Source organism: Brachyhypopomus gauderio, chromosome 4 (assembly GCF_052324685.1).
Source record: "Brachyhypopomus gauderio isolate BG-103 chromosome 4, BGAUD_0.2, whole genome shotgun sequence".
NCBI classification, from domain to species: Eukaryota; Metazoa; Chordata; class Actinopteri; order Gymnotiformes; family Hypopomidae; genus Brachyhypopomus; species Brachyhypopomus gauderio.
This window is the reverse complement of record NC_135214.1, coordinates 3738451-3760685: the sequence shown is the minus strand read 5'-3', so window position 1 is coordinate 3760685 and position 22235 is coordinate 3738451. Positions and strand designations below refer to the sequence as shown.

Below are 22235 nucleotides of genomic sequence, written 5' to 3'. Positions count from 1 at the left end.
AGTGAGTGAGTGAGTGAGTGAGTGAGTGAGTGAGTGAGTGAGTGAGTGAGTGAGTGTGTGTGTGTGTGAGTGAGTGTGTACATTTTTTATAAAACAGTCTTTTCTTTTTTCATAAGAAAATGCTAACAGGAAAACAACAAATTCTATTAAAATGCATAAGAAAGATAAAATGAAAACAGGAAATAGATCACAGAAAAAAGGCAGAGTAAAAGGTCAATATGTATGACATTAGAAGGGCTGAAACCATTTAGAGTTATAAAACAAATAAAAACTGTGTCCTGTATTGGACTTGCAGCCAGTGAAGAGGAGCAAGCACTAGTGCAGTAGAGTGGAAAGAGGACATGTTCACATCATGTGAAATGAACGAATCAACACCATAGTCCCCTTGCTTGTCCTTGTCTGTCCAAAACTGAAGACCAGAGGACCAGAGGACCAGAGGACCAGCGGTTGTGTCTTCCCATGATCCCACTCATACAATGTTGTCGCGTGGCTATCGTGGGTCTACCTGACAAGTAACTTATGTTTGAGTGGTGTGGTTTAGACAGATCCTCTGGGATATTACAGCATGGCTGCACATTACGAAAACTAAATGTTTAGCAAGATTTTTAGCAAGATGTGCAGAATTTATAAAAAATCACAACCATCTCAATATATACATAATATCTTTTTTCAATTACATATATTTCATAATATAACCCATTAATTAAATGTTTTAATATAGTATACAGTATATTTTATGTTATAGCATATTATATAGTATAAAATATAATATTTTCCTGTTATGCCTCTAATCCTATACACTTGTTTTTTAGAATTACTAAGAACTAAGAACAGTGTACTAAGAACAATTATGTATATTGCAGTACACTAATTATAGTATAAGTTTCCCTAGTGACAGTTTTCCACTCCCAGTCATGTACAGCACAGAGTATATAGAAGCAAACCCAGCAGGGTTTCCCCCAGACTCCTAAAGGACACATCCATCCTTGTGAAATGCAAAAGGAGGGCGGCTGCTGTCCCTGTCGATGAGGAGAGAGGAAACCGGAGGGTGAAACTCTGTGCTGCTCCACTGCAGAGCCACGACAGAGACGGAACCACGGAGCCGAAATGGCGTCCCTGAGAGCAGACGCAGCATCTCGGACAAACACAGGAAGAGGCATGTCAGACCTCAGTGGCCACGGCGGAGATCAACAAGACGGTGAGTGTCTGTTTAAGTGAGGTCTGGGCGTCATTGTAAGTGTTTCCCCAAGTGTGTGGTCTCTCTAGAGGAGAGAGCAAAAGGGCCTGACCTGAAAGAAATCGCCTTTGAAATATCTGTCATCGGTTACTGCAGGCCAAGGGCTAATCAGGGTCCCTCTTCAGTGTACTATGAACAATTATAGCTCACTGTATGAAAGAAATAACCATCTGAGTGGTTTTAGGTTTGGATCTGAGAGGTTTTAATTATGTGCATGTGTTCAGGTCTTGAACAAACGTGTGTGTGTGTGTGTGTGTGTGTGTGTGTGTGTGTGTGTGTGTGTGTGTGTGTGTGTGTTTTCAGTAATGCAACTTCAGTCCTGCACAAAAGATAGAAGATATTGGGAGAGACCCAGCATCAACTCTGTCAGGGTGCCACTTAAGGAAATGTGGGTATGTGAATATGAGAGTATGTAGTGCCTCACAACCAGCACCTGGAATTTGAATTTGAGCAGACATAGTGTGACCCTTCCTAGTCCGTCGGTCCGTTGGTCCGTCGGTCCTTCAGTCCGTCGGTCCAACTGCCCACAGAGCACTGGTACGAACATCTCAAAACTGATATAAACGTTGAAACATCTTGAAACATCACATGCTTGTTTTGTCTGGCTATATTAAACAGGTCCAGTGGTGCTCAGATGAATGATACGTTATCATTTCCACAGTTATGTTTATGGAAGTTTGGAGTTTTGGAGGCATTCCACTGATTAAAGTTTGAAGTGTAGCGTCAACATGAAGCAGAACACTTACCCTTTAATCAGCCCGGCAGCCACCTGCGCTCGCCAGGGCGCTCTCCCGATAACACGCTCGGAAATGGAATTAAAAAAAACAGGCATTGTGATGCATGGGTGGAACAAATACCTGGAGGCACTCTGGCCCTGGGCTGATCCGTAGCTACGGACTAAAGATTGATGTTCTTGTCACACTACACTTACAACCATCACCGTTCCAGAACAGGAAGCAGAAGACATGTGCATTTCCAGAAATTACTTTCTCATATCCTCCGATAACATTGTGTTCCCCATCCACAGAGTCGCAGGGTGAAATGATATTTTCAAGCTCAGCATCGAACGATCCAGTCCTCTTCCTCCTCCACTCGAGGCTTCACCTTTGACCCTTGACCTCTGTACAGTATTCAACCTCTTTTCATTCACATTCTTTATTTTGATGGTAAGGAAAAACACACCAAGCCATGCCATGACATACAAAATTTGCGACTAGTAGCAAGAGAACGAGTCGGGTAAACTAGTTAAGATTAGATGAAAAGCCTCACTCCATTTCTAGTTTTTTTAAGGTTAAATCATGCAGTGGATGTGTACACTGAATATACACTGTACAGTTAATGGTATTCTTTTCCTTCCTGGTTATATGGGGAAAATCTTGTTCCACAGTTAACTGGGAGTGATTTAACAGGCCCCACGTAGCTTAATTGTCATTGTGCTTCCATCAGATTCCATTTAATACCTAGCAAAATCAATGACTGTTCTGATATATTTCGTCACACTGTCAAAACAATGACTAATGTCTGTTTACTGTAGGCATTTGCACTTTTTGCCCTAATGATATTCAGTGTTGCCTCATAAGTGTTAATTCTGCACCTTTCTTTCCCACACATTTAGTTTGTTCATATAGCCTACTGTGTTTTCTCTATTTTTAGGGTGTTGGGACACATCCATTCCTCTTCTCTCTCTCTCTCTCTCTCTCTCTCTCCCTCTGTCTCTCTTTCACTCTCTCTCTGTCTCTTTCTATTTCTCTCTCTCTCTCTCTCTCTCTCTTTCTCATTCTCCCTCTCTCTCTTTCTTCATTGTTTCAGCATCACTTCAGCATTGCCTCACCACGGCACCCAGCGTTTTGCCAACAGGAAGGTCAACTTCCACTTCCTGTTAGGTTGCTGTCACGGTCCGCCCTGACTGCCTCGGACTTGTTGGTGTTTGTGTATACGTTTGCCTATATCTATGTGTGCTTACATCTGTGTGTGTTTCTTAGAGTGTGTGTTTGTGTTGTTCGTAGGACCTGTTTTTTGTCTCGTTATTGTTACGTGTTACATTCGTGTCTTGCTGTCATCTGTGTATTTAGGTGGGCGTCGTCGTCTACGTTCTCCGTCAGTCCAACTTCGGTCCCGTACGTTTGTCTTGTTTAACGTAGTGTCGTTAATAAACGTTCCGTGTTGAAAGACGCTCTGTGCTCGGCTTCCTGTTTTCTTGCAACTGTCACAGTTGCCACAGTCGATCAACCCCATTCTCTGCTCCTTTGTAATGTTTTAAAGAGAGTGTGTATGTCAGTGCTAGTAGTTACAACAACGGTTTGTTGTAATGATGCCAAAAGATGAGTTTAAAGAAGAATTTATGAAAGCAAAAATTGACTGGGTTGAGTGGTCCTGAATATCAAAACATAGTAAACTAGATAGAGCAAAGCACTTATAAACCCAAGGTAATGGGTTAAATTCCCTGTGAACATCCATCCTGTCATACTGATAAATATGTAATTCATTCTGGATAAGCATCTACCCAGTGATGTAATATATTCAGAAGGACTGTGTCATGCAGCATAAATCTAGCGTCATTTTAGGCCAGTTGATCTTCATCTCAAAGCTCTGGTATCTACTGTACAACAAACACTCTCTTTCACTCCATTTATAGTATGTGTAAGGTTATGTGGTTCAGTGGATGTGTACGCTGAATATAGTGTGGCTGTCGTAGATGAGAGGTCTTCCTTTTTCCCTTGTCACGTTGGTGTTTTTAGGGCCACCAACTGGCTGGATTGCCTGTATGGTCACCAGCCCGCTGTACAGAACCTCTGGGGAGTTAGGAAACCACTGAAGAACTGCCAGTCCTCTCGATTTTTCCATCCGCGTTTGTATGAAGTTTTAGTTTGCGTGACCCTTCATGCTAAGACAGCACAGGAGACGTCAGTTAATGAATCACTTTCTCCAGGGAACTTTCACGAGAGAACTTTCACGAGAGCAGTTCCCAAGGACATGCTTGTAGGCCTGACTCACTCACTCTCACTGACTAGCAGACGTTTACCGCTACTGGTCCCTACTGGTTAATGACGCACTGAACAAAAGCCCAGTTCCTTCAGTCCAGCCGTAAATCTTTCAATTATCTCACACCCTGCGTGGCCCGCAACAGGCCTTTGATGTCTTTGTGTCACTGTCTGCCGCAGGAAGTGACTGAATGATCATTAGAAGGTTCATGTTTCAATATGAGGAAAGGGAGGAAAAGGAAACTCGTGTCTGCCGGGTCTGCATGCTGGAAGCTGCTCAGGTTCCTGGCCTCCTGTTCTCCTGCTCTTGTAGAAGACCAAGAGTCAGTGGAATGAAGCATGTGCTTCCAGTTGGATGTGTCATTCGGCTTGGGCACTTTTATGAGATGCTGCCTAAAACAGAATGATGTGAAAACCTCTCGGTTCCCAGTCTGAGCAGGAAAAGGACATTAGTGCAAGTCAATAGCAGAACTCATTCAGCATGCGAGGAACCAGTAATGGTTGCTCACAGCATCATCGTCAGTCGTCTACTATGACCTTCATATTTCTCATGGAATATATATATTGTGGTTACAAAATGCAAAATGTATATTTGCGGTAATTTCCACTAACAAATTGAGATCGCGTAAAGATCATTAGCCTTGTAAAATAGAGGCATCAGTTGCGTCGAATGCAATCCTCACGTTTGCTATCTCCAATATGACTGTCTCCTGCAGGGCTGGCAGGACAGAACCTTCAGGACAACAGTGGTGAGGCAATGCAGGCCGACGCCAGAGGAAACACCACCTCTTTTGCCACCGTCCAAAATCAACATTTCTGCTCTGTGCCCACACAATGCCATCTGGGCGATGCCATGCCTCGGGCCCGATCAGACCTTCAGACATCCTCAGCCGTCGGGCTGGCACGGTGGGGCCGACGGCTCCCTGCCCTCGAAGGACTCGACCGTGCTTTGAACCGCACGACCCTCTGCGGTCACACAAACACGATCGGCTCACTTATCAGGAGTTTGGGTTGGCTGGGCTGTCACAGCGCATGAAAACGTGTGGGAGTGCTGTATTAACAGCCCGTGCCTGTTTGCTTTGAATTGTGCATGGCAGGAAGTAGAATGTTTTTCTGTTAAAATCATTAAATAATTATTAGAAAACTAAAATCATTTAAAAAAGCACTGGAAAGTGGAAAAAGTTACATTCACAGAGGAAGGTACAATAGGGAGTGATGGAATAACGTCACTCCTTATACTAGGTTTATGAACGGGTCTGTGGATACTGTGGACAGGGTTAAAATGCATAAAAATAAAAACACATGTATTTACACTGCAGGGATACTGCACATGAAAGCGGTCACAAGCTAAGGAAGTGGAATCTGCTGTCTTCTTAATATTGTCATGAACATGTCAGTAGTGTGTGTGCCTCATCATGCAGACCTGCCATCTTCAGAAGGTCTTTCAAGACTGCCAGACTGCCAACAGACCTCCACTGCACATCCCAGCTCCCTGCAGCCACTGTGATAGTTCTACAGTCTGTTGTTTCGTTTTCTATCATGCCTTTTTCATACACGTGTTCATTTATCCGGGGTGCTCTTGACCTTTGACCTATCTGTGCTCATGGCAGTGACTGCCGCTGGTGTCACTGTTGTCCTTCCATTCAGATGCTTTAATCACCCTGGAGTGAAGACGTCCTACCGCTGCAGGGTTTACATGAGCCATTTCGGGTGATGTCCATAACCTGTGCTCAACTACCATGACAAGGGATCCGCAAAGGGTTCAAACATTTTCAAAATTACATGCCAAGTGTATTATATATAATATAATATAATTATATTAATGTAATACACTATATATATATATATATATATATATATATATATATATATATATATATATATATATATATATATATATATATATATATATATATATATATATATACACACTGCTCAAAAAAATAAAGGGAACACTTAAACAACACAATGTAACTCCAAGCTCCAAGTCATCCACACTTCGTGTTCAGATAGGAAGCAACACTGATTGTGAATCAATTTCAACTGCTCTTGTGCAAATGGAACAGACAACAGGTAGAAATGAGAGATTTTCAACTGATTTCAAAGATTTTTATTGCTCTCTGTACCCTTTGCTGTCCTCTCTGTATAATATTAATATTAATAATAATAATAATAATAATAATTATTATTATTATTATTATTATTATTATTAATAATAATAAATTTATGAAAATCAGTGATCTCTCCTAGTATCTTTAATCCACTGTAGAATTCTAAATGGAATATTAAATGGTTTGCTGATACCTGCCGATACACATGCCAACCTGAGAGTAAGGGGAGTGCTGTGCTGGGAGCATTGTTTACTCTCTTCAGGTACTGGTTAAGGTGCACATTAATATGGGATAAGCGTGTTAAGGTTTCATCAGAGCTGAATCAGAGCCCTGTTGCCCTGGTATGAGCCACACACTCCCGGCTCAGTGCACACGCTCGGTAGGCCTGCCACACTCCACCATGACATCATGCGTTTGGGCAGCCAATCCTGCGGAAGTGCTTGATGTGTTAACATGCTAGCATCCTGTATGTCACGACCTACCAGGGTCCGTGCTGTGAATTCAGCAGCGGAGACAGCGATGGCATCGTCTTGTCCTGTAGATCTATGGCGTGGTTCAGGGTTGGCCTGCTCTTACCAGATTCACTTTGACTGTGCATTTCAGGAACTCTTCAGGTCTAGAGTTTGACACCTGTTGGATGGATGTATTACTATATTTAGTATATTTATTATTCACAAAGGTCAGTTTATTTTCATAAATTTATTTTTTTATTTTGCTGATAATTAGCATTAGCATTCCTATTAATCAGCTGAAAAACCCCAGTAAAAATATTTGATTAATGTGAGTGTCACGGTGAGGCGGCCCCCTACCGGCCGCCTCCGTCCACAGCGGCTGTTGTTGTTGTTGTCTGGTGACGTCATGTGCGTCCCTCAGGTGGGCGGAGCCCGTGATCCGTCTCACCTGAGGGTCGTTTGTTTGCCTATATATGTCTTGTCTTTGTACCAGTTGACCGCTGGTCATTATATCCTTAATTTGGATCTATTGCACGGGTTTTAGGTTTGCACACTTTATATTAAACCATCCTTTTTCCCTGAGACTTGGCGCGATCACTTCCTTTTTGTTGCTCACACCTGCCCGTCACAGAATGACCAGCCACCCTTCGGAAGCCGCCGAGTCTCTTTTTCTTTCTCCTTCGTTCGTGGTCATGTCTCGTGGTAAGTGTTTGTCTGCGTAGTGTTTTGTTTGAAGAGCTCCGCCGTGCTTTTGTGTTTTGTGTGTGTGTGTGTAGCACGGCGAGGACCAGGGCAGTCTGCCCTGAGAAAGCTCTTCGGGTCTGTTGTCAGTGTGTGTGAAGAGTTCCGCCGTGTTTTCGTGTTGTGTCCGTGGCACGGCGAAGACCAGGAATGTCTTCCTGGCGATAACTCTTCGTGTTGTTGTGAATGTGTGTATGCGTGAACGGACGTGTCGATCGGTATGCGCGCTCGTTGTGTTATGTTACATGTTCTGTGTGTGACGCTGGTGCCACTCCTCACAGTCACCTCGCTCCCCGTGTTGTCTTGTGTTTCATGTGGGGAGCGACTGCGAACGTGAGCGGCGCGTCACTGTCTGTTTATGTAGAGCGCACGTTTGTGGGTCCCATCTGTTTGTGTGTACGCCGTTTTTTGATTTGTTTGTCTAGTCTTTGCGTGTGTGTTGTGTCCTAGCGTGTTGTCTAATGTTTGCGTGTAATTCCACGCATGCTCCTCCCCCTGAATGTGTGTTTGGGGGGGGACCGGCTGTGGTCCCGTGCCATGGGGTGTGGCACGGAGGGCGTCTCTCCCAAGGGAGGCCCTGAATAGGGTAAGGCGCGTTTGTGTGTGTGTGTGTGTGAGGGTGTGTTCTTTGTGCAGGTGCTTCTCCTTGGCAGTGTTCCTGGACCTTGTGGGGGTCTCCACCTGGCAGGAGTCCCCTTGTGTTGTGGGGTGACCGGAGCCCGGTCGTGAAGAGCCCCTCCCTAGAGGGCTGGGGCCCCCGGATGTTTGGGGACCATGGGGCTCCGGTCTGAAAAGCTCCTGCTGGGGATGGAGATCCTCCCTCCTGCCCGGGGTGACCAGGAGGCCCTTGGGGCTGCTCCCTAGCCCGCGTCGGGGGTGCTCTGGGCCTCGGTCTCTGGCGCTCCTGGGTTGGGTGGAGGAGTCCACCTTGAGATGAGAGGCCCCGGGAGGGGTTGGCTCCCCAGGAGGCTGGGGTGACCCCTAGCAGAAGGCAGGGGTCAGCTCTGGGAGGAGGTAGGTCCAGGAGGTGAAGTAGCCACGCCTTGGAGAGGTAGCCTGCACACCCACACACACTTGAGGGACGAGAGAGGAGCCGTAGCCCCTCGCCCTCACACCCGTGGGGCTTACCGGCTGAATGCCGGTTAGGGCGTGAGGGCCTTGTGACCGACTGGGGCGTGGTTTTGTGTTGTTAACGGCCCGGTCGGTCCAGGGTCCCGCCCGGGGAGGTGAGCTGCCTAATGTTTTGTGTTTTATGTTTCAGCTCCCGGACGTTTTGTGTTCCTGCCTGTCTCTGCCTTCCTGCCCCTTCATGTTTTGTGTGCAGCCGCTGTGTGCCACACACCCAGTGGAGGGGAGTGCGGCTTGGTGGGGGGGTCTGTCACGGTGAGGCGGCCCCCTACCGGCCGCCTCCGTCCACAGCGGCTGTTGTTGTTGTTGTCTGGTGACGTCATGTGCGTCCCTCAGGTGGGCGGAGCCCGTGATCCGTCTCACCTGAGGGTCATTTGTTTGCCTATATATGTCTTGTCTTTGTACCAGTTGACCGCTGGTCATTATATCCTTAATTTGGATCTATTGCACAGGTTTTAGGTTTGCACACTTTATATTAAACCACCCTTTTTCCCTGAGACTTGGCGTGATCGCTTCCTTTTTGTTGCTCACACCTGCCCGTCACAGAATGACCAGCCACCCTTCGGAAGCCGCCGAGTCTCTTTTTCTTTCTCCTTCGTTCGTGGTCATGTCTCGTGGTAAGTGTTTGTCTGCGTGGTGTTTTGTTTGAAGAGCTCCGCCGTGCTTTTGTGTTTTGTGTGTGTGTGTGTGTGTAGCACGGCGAGGACCAGGGCAGTCTGCCCTGAGACAGCTCTTCGTGTCCGTTGTATGTTGCGGGAGTTTCGCCGTGCGCTTGTGTGTATGTGGCACGGCGAACACCAGGGTGTCTGCCTGGTGGACTCTCGTGTGTGTTTTGTATGTGTGTACGGGTGACGGACGTGTGGACCAGTGTGCGTGCTCGTTCTGTTCTATGTTGAATGTTTTATGTGTGACGCGGTTGCCGCTCGTCACTGTCGCCTCGCTCCCCGTGTGTCGTGTGTTTAATGTGGGGAGCGACTGCGGCTCTGAGCGGCGCGCGTCACTGTGTGTGTGTGTAAGCAGAGCGCGCATGTAATGGGTTCCGTCTGTCTGTTTGTACACCGTTTTTTGTTTGTCTAGTATTTGCGTGTGTGTTTTGTCCTAGCGTGATGTCAACTGTTAAATGTAATTCCACACATGCTCCTCCCCTTAAATGTGTGTTTGGGGGGGGACCGGCTGTGGTCCCGTGCCATGGGGTGTGGCACGGAGGGCGTCTCTCCCGAGGGAGGCCCTGAATAGGGTAGGGCGCGTTTGTGTTCTATGTTGGTGTTGGGGTGTGTGTGTGTGTGTGTGTGTGAGTGCTGTTTCTGTGCAGGTGCTTCCCCTTGGCGGTGTCGTGGTGTTCCTGGACCTTGTGGGGGTCTCCACCTGGCAGGAGCCCCCTTGTGTTGTGGGGTGACCGGAGCCCGGTCGTGAAGAGCCCCTCCCTAGAGGGCTGGGGCCCCCGGATGTTTGGGGACCATGGGGCTCCGGTCTGAAAAGCTCCTGCTGGGGATGGAGATCCTCCCTCCTGCCCGGGGTGACCAGGAGGCCCTTGGGGCTGCTCCCTAGCCCGCGTCGGGGGCGCTCTGGGCCTCGGTCTCTGGCGCTCCTGGGTTGGGTGGAGGAGTCCACCTTGTGATGAGGGACCCCGGGAGGGGTTGGCTCCCCCAGGAGGCTGGGGTGACCCCTAGCAGAAGGCAGGGGTCAGCTCTGGGAGGAGGTAGGTCCAGGAGGTGAAGTAGCCACGCCTCGGGGAGGTAACCTGCACACACGCACACACTAAGGACGACAAAGGAGTCGTAGCTCCTCGTCTGCACACCCTTGGGGCTCTCTGGCTAAACGCCGGTTAGGGCGTGAGGGCCCTGTGACCGACTGGGGCGTGGTTATGTGTTGTTAACGGCCCGGTCGGTCCAGGGTCCCGCCCGGGGAGGTGAGCTGAGTAATGTTTTATGTGTTTTGTGTTTCAGCTCGTGGACTGCAGGAGGTGTGTCCCTGCCTGTCCTTGCCTTCCTGCCCCTTCGTGTTGTTGTGCAGCCGCTGTGTGCCACACACCCTGTGGAGGGGAGTGCGGCTTGGTGGGGGGGTCTGTCACGGTGAGGCGGCCCCCTACCGGCCGCCTCCGTCCACAGCGGCTGTGTTGTTGTTGTTTTGTGACGTCGTGTACGCCCCTCAGGTGGGCGGAGCCCGTGATCCGTTCCCACCTGATGGTCGTTTGTCTGTCTATATATGTCTTGTCTTTGTACCAGTTGACCGCTGGTCATTATATCCTTAATTCGGATCTATTGCATGGGTTTTAGGTTTGCACACTTTATATTAAACCACCCTTTTTCCCTGAGACTTGGCGTGATCGCTTCCTTTTTGTTGCTCACACCTGCCCGTCACAGTTTAGTACAGTTATTTACTTGTTTAAATAAATGCCTATTACCATACATTTATTTGTCATTCAGTGGCTAATTTGATTTTAGCTACTGGGCCTTCAGTGTAAAGTGTGTAGTGCATGGGCAGGGCTCACTTGCTCCATAATGACCGAAAGCTCAACAGCACGTGGTCCTAATAGAAGATGGCAAAGATTGAGACTTGTTGTCCAAGCAGAGGCCTTTTGCCCTCAGGTCTGGTGACCCTGTACCCAGGAGCCCCACATCCTTGCCAGGGCACATTGTTCTGAGATGTTTGCAGCCTGTTGTGCTGTTGCTTGTACAGTGATGCTTGGTGCTGATGTACGGAGTGGTCTCTTGGTGTGTACAGGGTGGTGCTGTTCAGAGGGGAAATTAATTGTGTAGCTCAGTGTAAACGTTCTGTCTGTGTTAAATGTTGCCCATCGACTGCCAGACAAATTGAAGGGTTTTTTTTTCCTTTTTCCTTCTTGTCTAAATTCACAACAAGGTTTTCCCCAACAACATTGTTTCACAAGCAGTGTCGTTGGAGTTTAGATACTAGTTAAACAATGCCTTTCTTCAAATAAACCATGGCCGTGTCTGAAAGGCTTCTGCCAGTAGTTGTGTGTTTTATGTCTCAGCTGAAGGAGAGCTGGATGCCAAATGGAAAGTCTTCACAAATAATAGACAACCGCTAGGTCTCTTTCTCTCTTCCTCTCTCTCTCTTTCTCTCTTCCTCTCTTTCTGAGCATGTATGTGTTCAAAATGCCTCACCGTGTCCTTGTTCTAAAAATATACTATTTCATATTAAATAATGTTGAAAAATGTAGAAACGTTATTTTTATTGTTAAGTGCTGAAAGTGTGAAGGAGAAGAGATAATTTCACTGATCAATTATTTGTTTCTTCTTGAAATCTGATTGAAGATTCTGTATTCAAGAAGGTTCACCCACTCAGTGTGACTGGTAAAGGCTAGGGTTAGGGTTAATGTGACTGGTAAATGTTAGGGTTAATGTGACTGGTAAAGGCTAGGGTTAGGGTTAGTGTGATTGGTAAAGCCTAGGGTTAGTGTGACTGGTAAAGGTTAGGATTAAAAGTAAAGGTTTAAAATTTGGTGTAATAACCATACATGCACAGGCTCACTAATCTGTTAAAAATGCTTAAGGAAAGGAAGCCATTGAATTATGGGTTCCTGGGAGTGGAGCTCTATGACTGTGTTTAAGCACTGACTATGAGGGCCTATCAGTGACAAATAGGTTAGGGTAAGGTAGGGGTCTGTAGGCTATAGGGGTTGAGGTTAGGTTTTTGGACTATGTAAAAAGATGATAAGATAAAGAGAATCAATAGCTGGTGTTGGTCGTATACATTGGGGCCCAGGAGAAGGTGGGTTGGGAGAGATGGTTAGTATTAGGGTGGAGTAAAAATAAAAGCTCCAATAGAAAGGAAGAGGGGACCTTGGTTAGGTTTAGGGTTACGGTTAGGGTTAGGGGACAGGGATAAGGGCGGTTATGCTTAGGATTAGGGTTAAGGTTAGGGTTAGGGGACAGGGATAAAGGCGGTTAGGGTTTTGGGGCCTTGGGCCCCAACAGATGGAGTCGAAGGGCCCGGGCCACAGGGGTTAGGTTTAGGGTATGGTTAGGGTTAAGGTTAGTAATGCAGGGAAAGGGGACCATGGTTTGGGGGGTCCAAGATGCAAACGGTTATGTTTGGGGTAGGGGTGGAGATAGGGTTAAGGTTGGGGGGGGGGGTTGGTTTGTAGTGGTTCGGATTAGATATGGATCTCTATATGTGGATATGTAGAACACTTTCTGGGTTGAAGACTTGCTGGAGTCCGGTTCTAGACCGAAGGGAAGGGGAAAAAAGGCTAGACTACTAGACTACATCGGTCCCTAGATAGGCCACCAGATAGAGTGTTGGGACACCACTCAGATCCCTGGGCTGAAGGTCAACGGTTCAAGTCCCCCAGTGGAGGACCCCTTATTTCACCCCCAGTGAAGGTAAGTAACACACACACACACACACACACCTGTACACACAAACCCTCCCTCCCTTTTCTCCCTCAGGTCAGGACAAACCCCCTGGTGATCCCAGGGAACATGGGATAGACAGATAAGGAATCCCGGTGGACTCTTAAGTGCCAAAGTTGTAAGTGCTCAAACTCAAAGACAAATCACCAAATGATACAATCAGTAATAAAAATTGTAAACACAAAAAAAGGTAGGTAGATAGGTAGGTAGTGTCAGGGCTGGCTCGGATGCTACGCCTTCTACCTCCACAAGAGGCACCCGATTCACCCCTAGACTGAATCGACGCAATCAGCAGTGATCCGTTTCACCTGCTGTTTTGGTCATGCCGGTGCGACTTCAGCCCTTCTATGCTTTCTCTGCCGTTATGCTGTGTTGTGAGGTGTCTCGCCACCTTCCTCTCTCTCTCGTTTCTCTTGCTAATCCTGTCACTTATTCGAGTTACTATCTCCTGCGCCGCTACCTGGCCTATCTCAAGTTTTCCTCCATCTGTTTCTCTTCCTATCTGTTATTCATTTATTTTGGGAAGGTTTCGTTTTTACGCGACGAGTTTTTTCCGCGTCTTTTGAGTTGCCTTTGTTATTTTTTCTCTCCTCTCGCTACGGATGACTTTTGCTTTTCATGCGTGAGTTTTCCGCATCATTTTTGTTTCTATTTTCTCCCGAGTGTCTGCAGTTGAGTTTCAGTTTACGCGTTGAGTCTTCCGCGTTGTTTTTGTTTCTATTTTCTACCGAGCGTTCACGGTTTAGTTTCATTTTGCGCGTTGAGTTTTCCGCGTCATTTTGTGTTGGTGTTTTTGCCACTGTGCGCGTGCTTTTAATCTTGCCCTCACTACTTGCATCACGGCTTATTGCGCCAGTTCGAGCCGGCACTTGGGTTATTCACGCGGTGGTTACAGTGCTTCACCCATCAACCTATCTAATGGGATGGTGTCCTTAAATTGAATCCCCATGAGTGTATGTGTCCAACTTCTCTATCCAGTATCTCTCCCTAGCCCTCCTCTGCCCCTTGGACCAAATCAAATTGCTCCCTAACCCCATTATCTGTAGGTGAACCATGTCTACCAAAACTAAATGTTGTGTTTAATGGTGAGAGCTTTATGTTCTCCCTAATACTATAAAGGTGTTTGAGTCGTGTATGCAAAGTGTGTTGTGTTTCTCCCACATTTCTTATTACAATGTGTGCCTATAATAAGATGTACTATGTTCCTGGTGTTGATTGTGATGTCAGGTAGGAGATGATCCTGGGATCCGGTCCAGAGGACTCGTTCTTGACTGAAATGACCGTATACGGGGTCCGGAGCTCCTGGAGGATCTGTCTGTACCTTTGAGCGAACCAGCATATCTTTAAGGTTTTTATTCTTGCGGTAGGCCGAAACCAACTGTGTTGCTCTCAGCGGTGGATGGAGGTCCTGAGCCTTCTGGAAATCTCGTCTCGCAGCTCTATTCAAGGAAAGCGACATGTTATTGTAAGTTGTGATAAATGGCAGGATCACCTGGGGGTCTGTTCCCACAGTAGGTTGGGCGGCGTGGATTTATTGGAGAGTTTGGGATTTTATATAACGAAGGAACCGTTTTGAGTAGCCTCTGTGTTGGAGAGCTCTAAATAATGTAGTTGTTGCTTCCTCCCTGTGTTGAGGTAAAGAACAAAGTCTATGGAACCTGATAAGTTGTGATTTAATCAGTCCCCTAAAGGTGTGTTTGGGATGAAAGCTACGTTTGTGTAATAGGCAATGAGTGTCTGTTGGCTTATAGAATACTTTTGTATTCAAGATTCTATTGTAAAGTTGTGTGGCTGTAAAGAAAACTGTCGTATAAAAAAAAAAAAATCTATCTGTTCGGTGTGTAGCTGGGCCTTGAGATTTATTGTACTGTGGTGATTATTGGCTGTGCTGATGAAGTGGTTGAACATTTCCTGACCATGGGACCAGACCCCAAAAATGTCATTGAGATATCTGAAATAAACATCTTGTTTGAGTTTTTGGAGGGTTTGTTCCCAATTAGCCATATAAATATTAGCATAAGCTGGTGCAAATTTTTTGCCCATGGCTGTCCCTTTGTATTTGTAGATAAAAATTGTGAGTTAAATTCAAAGTCATTCCTTGTTAGACTGATCTCCAAAAGGCTCAAGATCCCTCCATGCGGTCGCGTCTGGGTGCGTCAGAAATAGTTATCTAACCGCCTCCAGACCCAATTGTGTATCAATGTTAGTATATGAAGATTCAATATCTGCTGTAAATAAAAATGCTTTGTGTGGAAAAGAGGTTTTGTATTTTTCCCCCCCACGGTCATATGTATCCCTAAGGTAGCTCGGGTGTACTTGAGGTACCGCGGCATACATAGACAATTTTCCAAACCCGCTGTCATGGGACTCACTCCCACAGTCTGAAACAATGGGGCGGCCCTGGGTTATCTCAAAAGGTATCATCCATGCTTTTGGGTCTTTATGAATTTTAGGCAGTAAATCGAAGCGGCGTGTTCTGGGTGGGTTAGGACCAATTAGAAATAGCTTTTGTGAATGATTAATGTAGCCTTGTTCCTGTAGGTCTTATTTAATTGCCGGTTAGCTTCAAACAGATACGGTTTGTCCATAATAACTATTGAGGAGCCTTTGTCTGCTGGTTTGATTATGATTTCTGAATTTTGTCTAAGCTGCTGTAAGGCCCCCCTCTGTGGTTGTGTAAGATGATCTGTAACTGTTGTGATGTGCAAGTCCAGCCTCCCCATCCAATAGTTCTTGCGGATGAATTTTGATTGGTGAGGAAATGGTGATCCTGTGGTGTCCATCTAGATTTATTAGTGAACTGAGTAAAGTTTGTGTTCTGTGTGTAATCGAAGTAGTCTAGTAATTTGAGTCGTCTGTTAAGCATAGATGTCCTCCCAGAGTTGCCCCAGTGCCACATCCTCTGTGGGGTTGGAATAAAGGTGAGGCCTTTGCCCAGGAGCTCCTGTTGATCTGTAAGATGTGGGGTTGTGCCGTGTGTGAAGCATGAGCAGGTGTGGGGTCTACCTCCTTAGAGTCCAGAGTCTCTAAAACAGCAAATCCTATTTTGCCAGGTGGCCATCTCAAGGGTGTAAGTACCCAAAAAGCCTCTCACTTACTGTTTACCAACTGGTGTCCTTTTGATCCCGTGTTCCTGGATGAGCTTTAAGGCAGTTTCCCACGCTGGATTTAAATCCTTTTTAAGTTTGGTAATCCTGTGGAATAGTAAAAGCTGAGGTTTTTGAGGTCCAACCCCCCAAAACTTAATTGATTTTCTTTTTAAAAAAGGTTAAAAACAGATCCTGTAAAAAGGTTCTTCTCTCAGAGAAGAGAGGTTTTTCTTGATCCAAGGAGCAAATGTTTTGCTGTATAGAGTTAATCTTGGAATAGTATTGAAGTCCTGACATTTCACAGTGCAACTGCTTCTTCAGAAGAGTGTTACTGCGTGGAGTGTTTCCCTCCCTGAAATAGGGCTGGGGGCTGATGGGAAGGAGGTAGACCCAATACTGATTGGATGTGTAGGCTGTTAATCAGGAAAGAGTCCTGATTGGATGATTATCTTGAGATGTGTCTCTGTCTGATTGGATCAGAAGAGAGTGTTGTAATCTAAAAATGTGCTTGAGTGAATGAAGCCTAAAAGCAAGTTGAGAGCACTATGCATAATTTAAGAGCCCATGTGGCACAGTGGTTAGTGTGATTGGTAAAGGCTAGGGTTAGTGTGATTGGTAAATGAATTCAGCATTAGGCTGTCAGCAGTTCCCACTGAATCTAAATTCACTCTGATTTTCTTCACTGTTGTGTGAAAGTGAATCCATGTGTTCTTTTGGCAGAACACCAGTGCCAGAATCAGTGTTCAGTTTATCTGTTTTACTGACAACTGGAGTACAAATGTCTGTGAAGGGAGAAATGAGACTAAAAAGACCAAATAAATGAGATAATTCAAACCTTAACCCTAACTCTACGGTTTCTAGTCTTCTCTGCAGGCTATGGTACCCCATGTACTGCACTGCTTGTAATTTCTGGTTTCAGACTGGGTGAGGATTTCACTGTGTACACTTTCCTTCTGAGTGTTAGTGTGTGCCTGCCTAAATTATTTTAAAAATACAAGATTCCCAGCACAGGATAATGCTAGAACTTGTGTGTGTGTGTGTGTCTTGTGTAGTTCTATGCCTGAACTTCCTTTCACATGTCATAAATATGCCACACTTCCTTCTTTATCAGCTCGCCATTAACTTCACCTCTAACACCCTGCTTTCCTGTGGGCGAGTGTCTAACTACATTATTACTTGCAAATTTTTGCTACCAGGCCTTTGGATTTGAAGGTAGCCTTTAGTAAGACTAAGTGATATTTTGGTCCGAATGAATGAATGAGTCAATTAATAAATCCATCAGACAATCAATTCATCAGTAAGTCAGTCAGTCAGACAATCACCATTCATTTTCTATACATATATCAGCATGGTGCACAATGCATTTGCATTTTGAAGTGAACACTTGATCTTCAAATTCACAATAATGAAGTAGCTCTTCCTGCTGGAACTAGTTAATCTGACCCATGGGCTCAGCCCTGTGGGCTAACAGGTCCGTGGTTCTGTCCAGCCTATTGTGACCTGCGTCACCTCACATGGTCTAGTGCATAAAGGATGTCTGGCTGGAAGCTTATGGTTAGGGATAGCTGAAAAGCAGCCATCAGAGCCAATCCACTCACGTCTGCTCAGTGGGGCGATAAGTACTCCGACTTTAGGCTGGGTGACCGGGACAGGCGCGGTTCCCTCTGTGCCCTTGGCAGCGTGGAGAAGCTGAAGGAGAGACGGTGCAGAACCTCACCACAGCCGCCACCACACCCAGGTGTCCACCAATCCCACCTCTGAGGTGTCACGGTCAGTTAGGTAGGCAATCGTGGCTTTTGTGCTCAAGTGTTTCACGGTCAGCTATGAGATGGATCAGAAAGTTTTGTGCCGTTGCTGGTGGGTCAAAGCCTCAGCACGTGTAGATCAGGACAGCCTGACAGTGTTACGTGCGGAAATGATGTTGTTACATGATGACAACTGACACATTGACAGAAAGTGTGGAGAAAGGACAAATCTGGGGATTGACAATTTTTATTTATAGTATTATTGCATGTGTTTATAACATATTACTATGATATGTAACCACACATCTGTTACAGTCTTCACTAGCTCTTGTCATAGCTTTGATTTTCTCGTTGTCCTGATGCAGGGCTTGGAGCCAGCCATGGGTGACTGGAGCCTCTTGGGTAACATTTTAGAGGAGGTGAATGAACACTCGACTGTGATTGGCCGTGTTTGGCTCACGGTGCTGTTCATCTTTCGCATCTTGATTCTGGGCACAGCTGCCGAGTTCGTGTGGGGCGATGAGCAGGCTGATTACGTGTGTAACACCAAACAGCCCGGCTGTGAGAACGTGTGCTATGACGAGGCCTTCCCCATCTCACACGTCCGTCTGTGGGTGCTGCAGATCATCTTTGTCTCCACGCCCTCGCTGGTTTACGTCGGCCACGCTGTCCACCGCATCCACATGGAGGAGAAGGGCAAAGAGCGCCAGGAGGCGGAGCTTAACCTCAGCCAGAAACCGAACGGGGACCAGCTCACTGGGGCAGTGGACCAGGTTTCTGTCCAGCATCGGAAGGAGATCAGCACCAAGAGGATCAAAAAGTTCCGCCTCGAGGGCGCTCTGCTACGCACCTACGTCTGCCACGTCCTCTTCAAGGTGGTGTTCGAGGTGGGCTTCATGGTGGGACACTATTATCTGTATGGCTTTCACCTCCTCCCGTTGTACAAGTGCAGCCGTTGGCCATGTCCCAACACGGTGGACTGCTTCGTATCACGGCCCACGGAGAAGACCGTCTTCATCGTCTTCATGCTGGCCGTGGCCTGTGTCTCGCTCTTCCTCAACTTCGTGGAGATCGCCCACCTCGGCTTGAGGAGGACGCGCTTCACGTTCTGCAAGCCTGTTCCAGCTTTGGCTGAGGCCCACTGTCCTGTCGCAAGGAGCCTGCCATTTCTCCTCACTCCTCCCCTCCAGAAGGCCAAAGGTTACAGGTCCCTGGAGGAGGACATGAAGATGGAAGAGGTGGCACACGTCTACCCACTGGCCGAGGCGGATTTGGAGGAAGCCCAGCTGCCCACACCTTCTCAGATGGAGGTGGGGCAGAAAAGAGTGCAGGAGACACTGGTGCGGGATGCAGCGTTGGCCACAGCGCCCCCTGCGGAGGAGGTGGTCATCTGTAAAGAGGTGTTGCCTTCTGTCATTGAGGTCTCGCAGATGTGTGATGTGCCACAGGACGAGAGGCATAGAGGGAGAGATGAAGTGGACAGTTTTAAGATCATGATGATAGAGTCAGTGATGTATGAAAATTCTGATACCGAGATTGGGTCAAGGCAGCGTAGATCATCTGAGGAGGATAAATCTGAAGAGTCTTCGGTGGAAAAGTCAGTAACCGAGGAGCTTTTTGAGGCCGAGGAGCTTACATTAGAGGCCGAAGGGACAGGAGAAGTATGGGCCTTGCCTCACATGGTGGAGAAGAAGACAAACGCTGCAGCTTTGGAAGAAGAGGAACTTGGAAGCGAGGTAGAACAATCAGGGAAGAAGGAACCTGTACTGGAGGTAGAACACAGAGAGGAGGAGGAGGGTGCAGATGAGGAGCTCCAGGGGTCAGAAATACTACAAGGTGAAGACACAGAAACTGTGGTGTGTACAGGAGAGCTGGACGTTTTAGCTGATAATGTGACTATGCAGGAGGAAAATGCATTCAGCAAGGTTAATCCAGAGTACGTCGACGGTTCTGATGGGTTAGATGGTTCAGAAAAGGCTGCAAGTGCAATACTGGAGGAAAGTGCAGAACTTGAGGCTAGTGTGGAGAAGCTAGAAGTTCAGGAGGTAACCGTAGTACCACTGTTACCATTGAAACAGGAGGCGAAAGAGATGCAGGAAGAAACAAGATGTCCGAGTTGCCTTAGTAAAGGAGGCAGCAGAGCCAGGTCAAACGATCTCACAGTATAAGTACAAATAGCCAATGACATCAAGCAAGGAAAATAGAAAAAAGAGTATTACATGCAGTTCTTTGTAGCGCTACAAATTTCTGAAACCGCAATTAAAATAGTCATTCTACTATCTTTATCTGTTGAAATGAAGAGAAAAGCAGTTCGTGTAAAGAGGAAAATCACACACTATGCGTACACACACAACTCTCATTAAATTGTGTTTACATTTTGTCTTTTGTTTTTATTTCCCTTATGAAAAGAACACACGGAGCTGGTTTTTATTGCTTGATGTTCTTGGCTTGGACATTCACTAAGTTATTATTTTATTCTTTCCCCCCGAAATTGTGCTGCCAGTATATCCAGACGAAACCGCCACTTTCTGCTAGTGTAAACAAAGCTGCCATGACGATAAAGATAATGTCCTGTCAGCACAGGGATTGTTCCTCTGCAGACAATAAACATTCCTCTCTCACCACTGAACAACCGCATACTATACATAGTTAAAATGTTATTTTGCAGAATTTACTTGGCAACCTTAAAATAAATTTTAAATACCTATTTCAGTTTCCAGTTTCTATTAAGCAAGTATTTTGTATTTGTAAAGAAAGTTTTCATTTATTCATATTCATAACTAGAAGCAACATCTGAACTCAACAATTGTAAATGCTGTTTGTTAATGCCACTTGTTAACCTTTGAGTCGTTAGGTAATTTTTTTAAGTACAGTCTCTACCCAGAGTCACTTGCAAATGAAATCATCAGGGCTTTGTGTCTATTGCCATGTAATCAAGTAACCAGACTCGGCGCTTTTGTTTACTATCAGTACATTCAGTACCTTCATCCATCCTTCATCCATCTCTTTTGCATAAGCCGTGACTACAAATGGGTTTTCATATCTTGGGTTTGTTTGTTTTAATATTCTTTGTGTCATTACCAAATATCCTTCACTAAATATTAATTTGTATAGTAAGAAAACCTACGTATCTGATTTTCTGGTAATTGTATCCTTCATTTCTGCACATACAATGAATCCTAACGTGTCATACGAGCGGCCTCTAGTGGCCAGAAAACATTCACATGCTAATAAGGTTCAAGTAGGACTAGTAAAAACAATCGAACTTTTTTATGTGTTTGTTTGTTTATTATTTATATACACAGTACCCTACATCAGATTAACCATGTCACTAATAAAAAGAAACGTGTTTACCTGATGTATTTTCTGATTTTGGATGATTTATCGATGACTAACAGAACGCCACAACATGGTATGAGCCTATAGCTGTAAATTGACTGTTGAACCAGAAGAGGATTTTATGGTAAATTATACATCAAGTCAAACAACATTACTATCCATTGAATTAATTGTCTGCATATGAATAAATTAAATTATGAGCAATACCCAAGTCTGGTCCTCATAATCTGCTATCTGGTGAGTTTAGTTTTAACCCTAATTTCAGACTTAATCCAGCCCCTACCAATCATATTATCATAGTCTGTACTGTACTACAAGTCACGTACTGTACTACAAACATGTCACATGCTTATATTTTGAGTCATTGCACAAAACAACGCAAGGGGCAAAAAAACTAAGTCCTGTAATGGTTTGCATTACACACGTTTTTATGTTTTAACCTATGAATAAAAATTCACATCATTGATTTACACATTGATGATAGAACCATTATTGTTAATAATATTATTATTGTTAATTTTTTCATTATTGTTGTCATATATCACATTTATATATCGCCTTTCTCAAACCCCAAAACGTACAGTAGTCAGCACAGATGTTCAGTACGTGTGGCTGAGCGCCATCTAGTGTCGAGTCTTTGGCATCTTCCTGAGTTCCTTCAGCTTCTTTATCGCCTGGTCGGCAGTGAACGCTGCTGAGGTGTTGTTAGACTGTTTAAAGTGCTGGGCTGGAGAGGGTTGTTCAGTTTAGGCGACGTTTGAATGGTCAAACTAGAGGAGGCACTGACTGTTTTACAGTTGTATTAACGTTGCCTTTTCAATACAGCACCCTTGTAATCGCAACATTGTTACTATAACTAATTACAATATAATTACACATTTTAATAACACGTGGAATAACACATCATTGTATGTACACCTTTCTTTAATTGTATATGTGTGGTTAGTCATCTCATGACATGACTATTATTGATGATACACAGGCTTTAACTCTAAACGTCTCTGCATATTTGGCAGTCTTATGCTATTATAGA

General features: G+C 45.6%; 1 protein-coding gene and 1 long non-coding RNA gene across 3 annotated transcripts; both read left to right on the top strand.

Moving 5' to 3' along the window:
- The first annotated feature begins 943 nt into the window (after positions 1 to 943).
- On the top strand, positions 944 to 5981 carry LOC143511566 (uncharacterized). Its single transcript, XR_013130166.1, has 3 exons — positions 944 to 1198; positions 1541 to 1629; positions 2265 to 5981. It is a non-coding gene; the product is annotated as an uncharacterized LOC143511566 (long non-coding RNA).
- A 6821-nt stretch (positions 5982 to 12802) lies between these two features.
- gja8a (gap junction protein alpha 8 paralog a) lies at positions 12803 to 21153 on the top strand. 2 transcript variants are annotated; one of them, XM_077001605.1, is made up of 2 exons: positions 12803 to 14377; positions 18229 to 21153. In XM_077001605.1, the coding sequence occupies exon 2, from the start codon at positions 18244 to 18246 to the stop codon at positions 20029 to 20031; it is 1788 nt and encodes a 595-aa protein (XP_076857720.1). In that variant the 5' UTR covers positions 12803 to 14377; positions 18229 to 18243; the 3' UTR covers positions 20032 to 21153. The 2 variants fall into 2 exon arrangements, with proteins under 2 accessions (XP_076857720.1, XP_076857719.1); XM_077001604.1 differs by having other exon boundaries at positions 12803 to 17897.
- The last annotated feature ends 1082 nt before the right edge of the window (positions 21154 to 22235 follow it).

Bases quoted from the DNA above. Each gene is read 5' to 3' on its own strand.
- gja8a (XM_077001605.1), top strand. From the start codon at position 18,244: ATGGGTGACTGGAGCCTCTTGGGTAACATTTTAGAGGAGGTGAATGAA.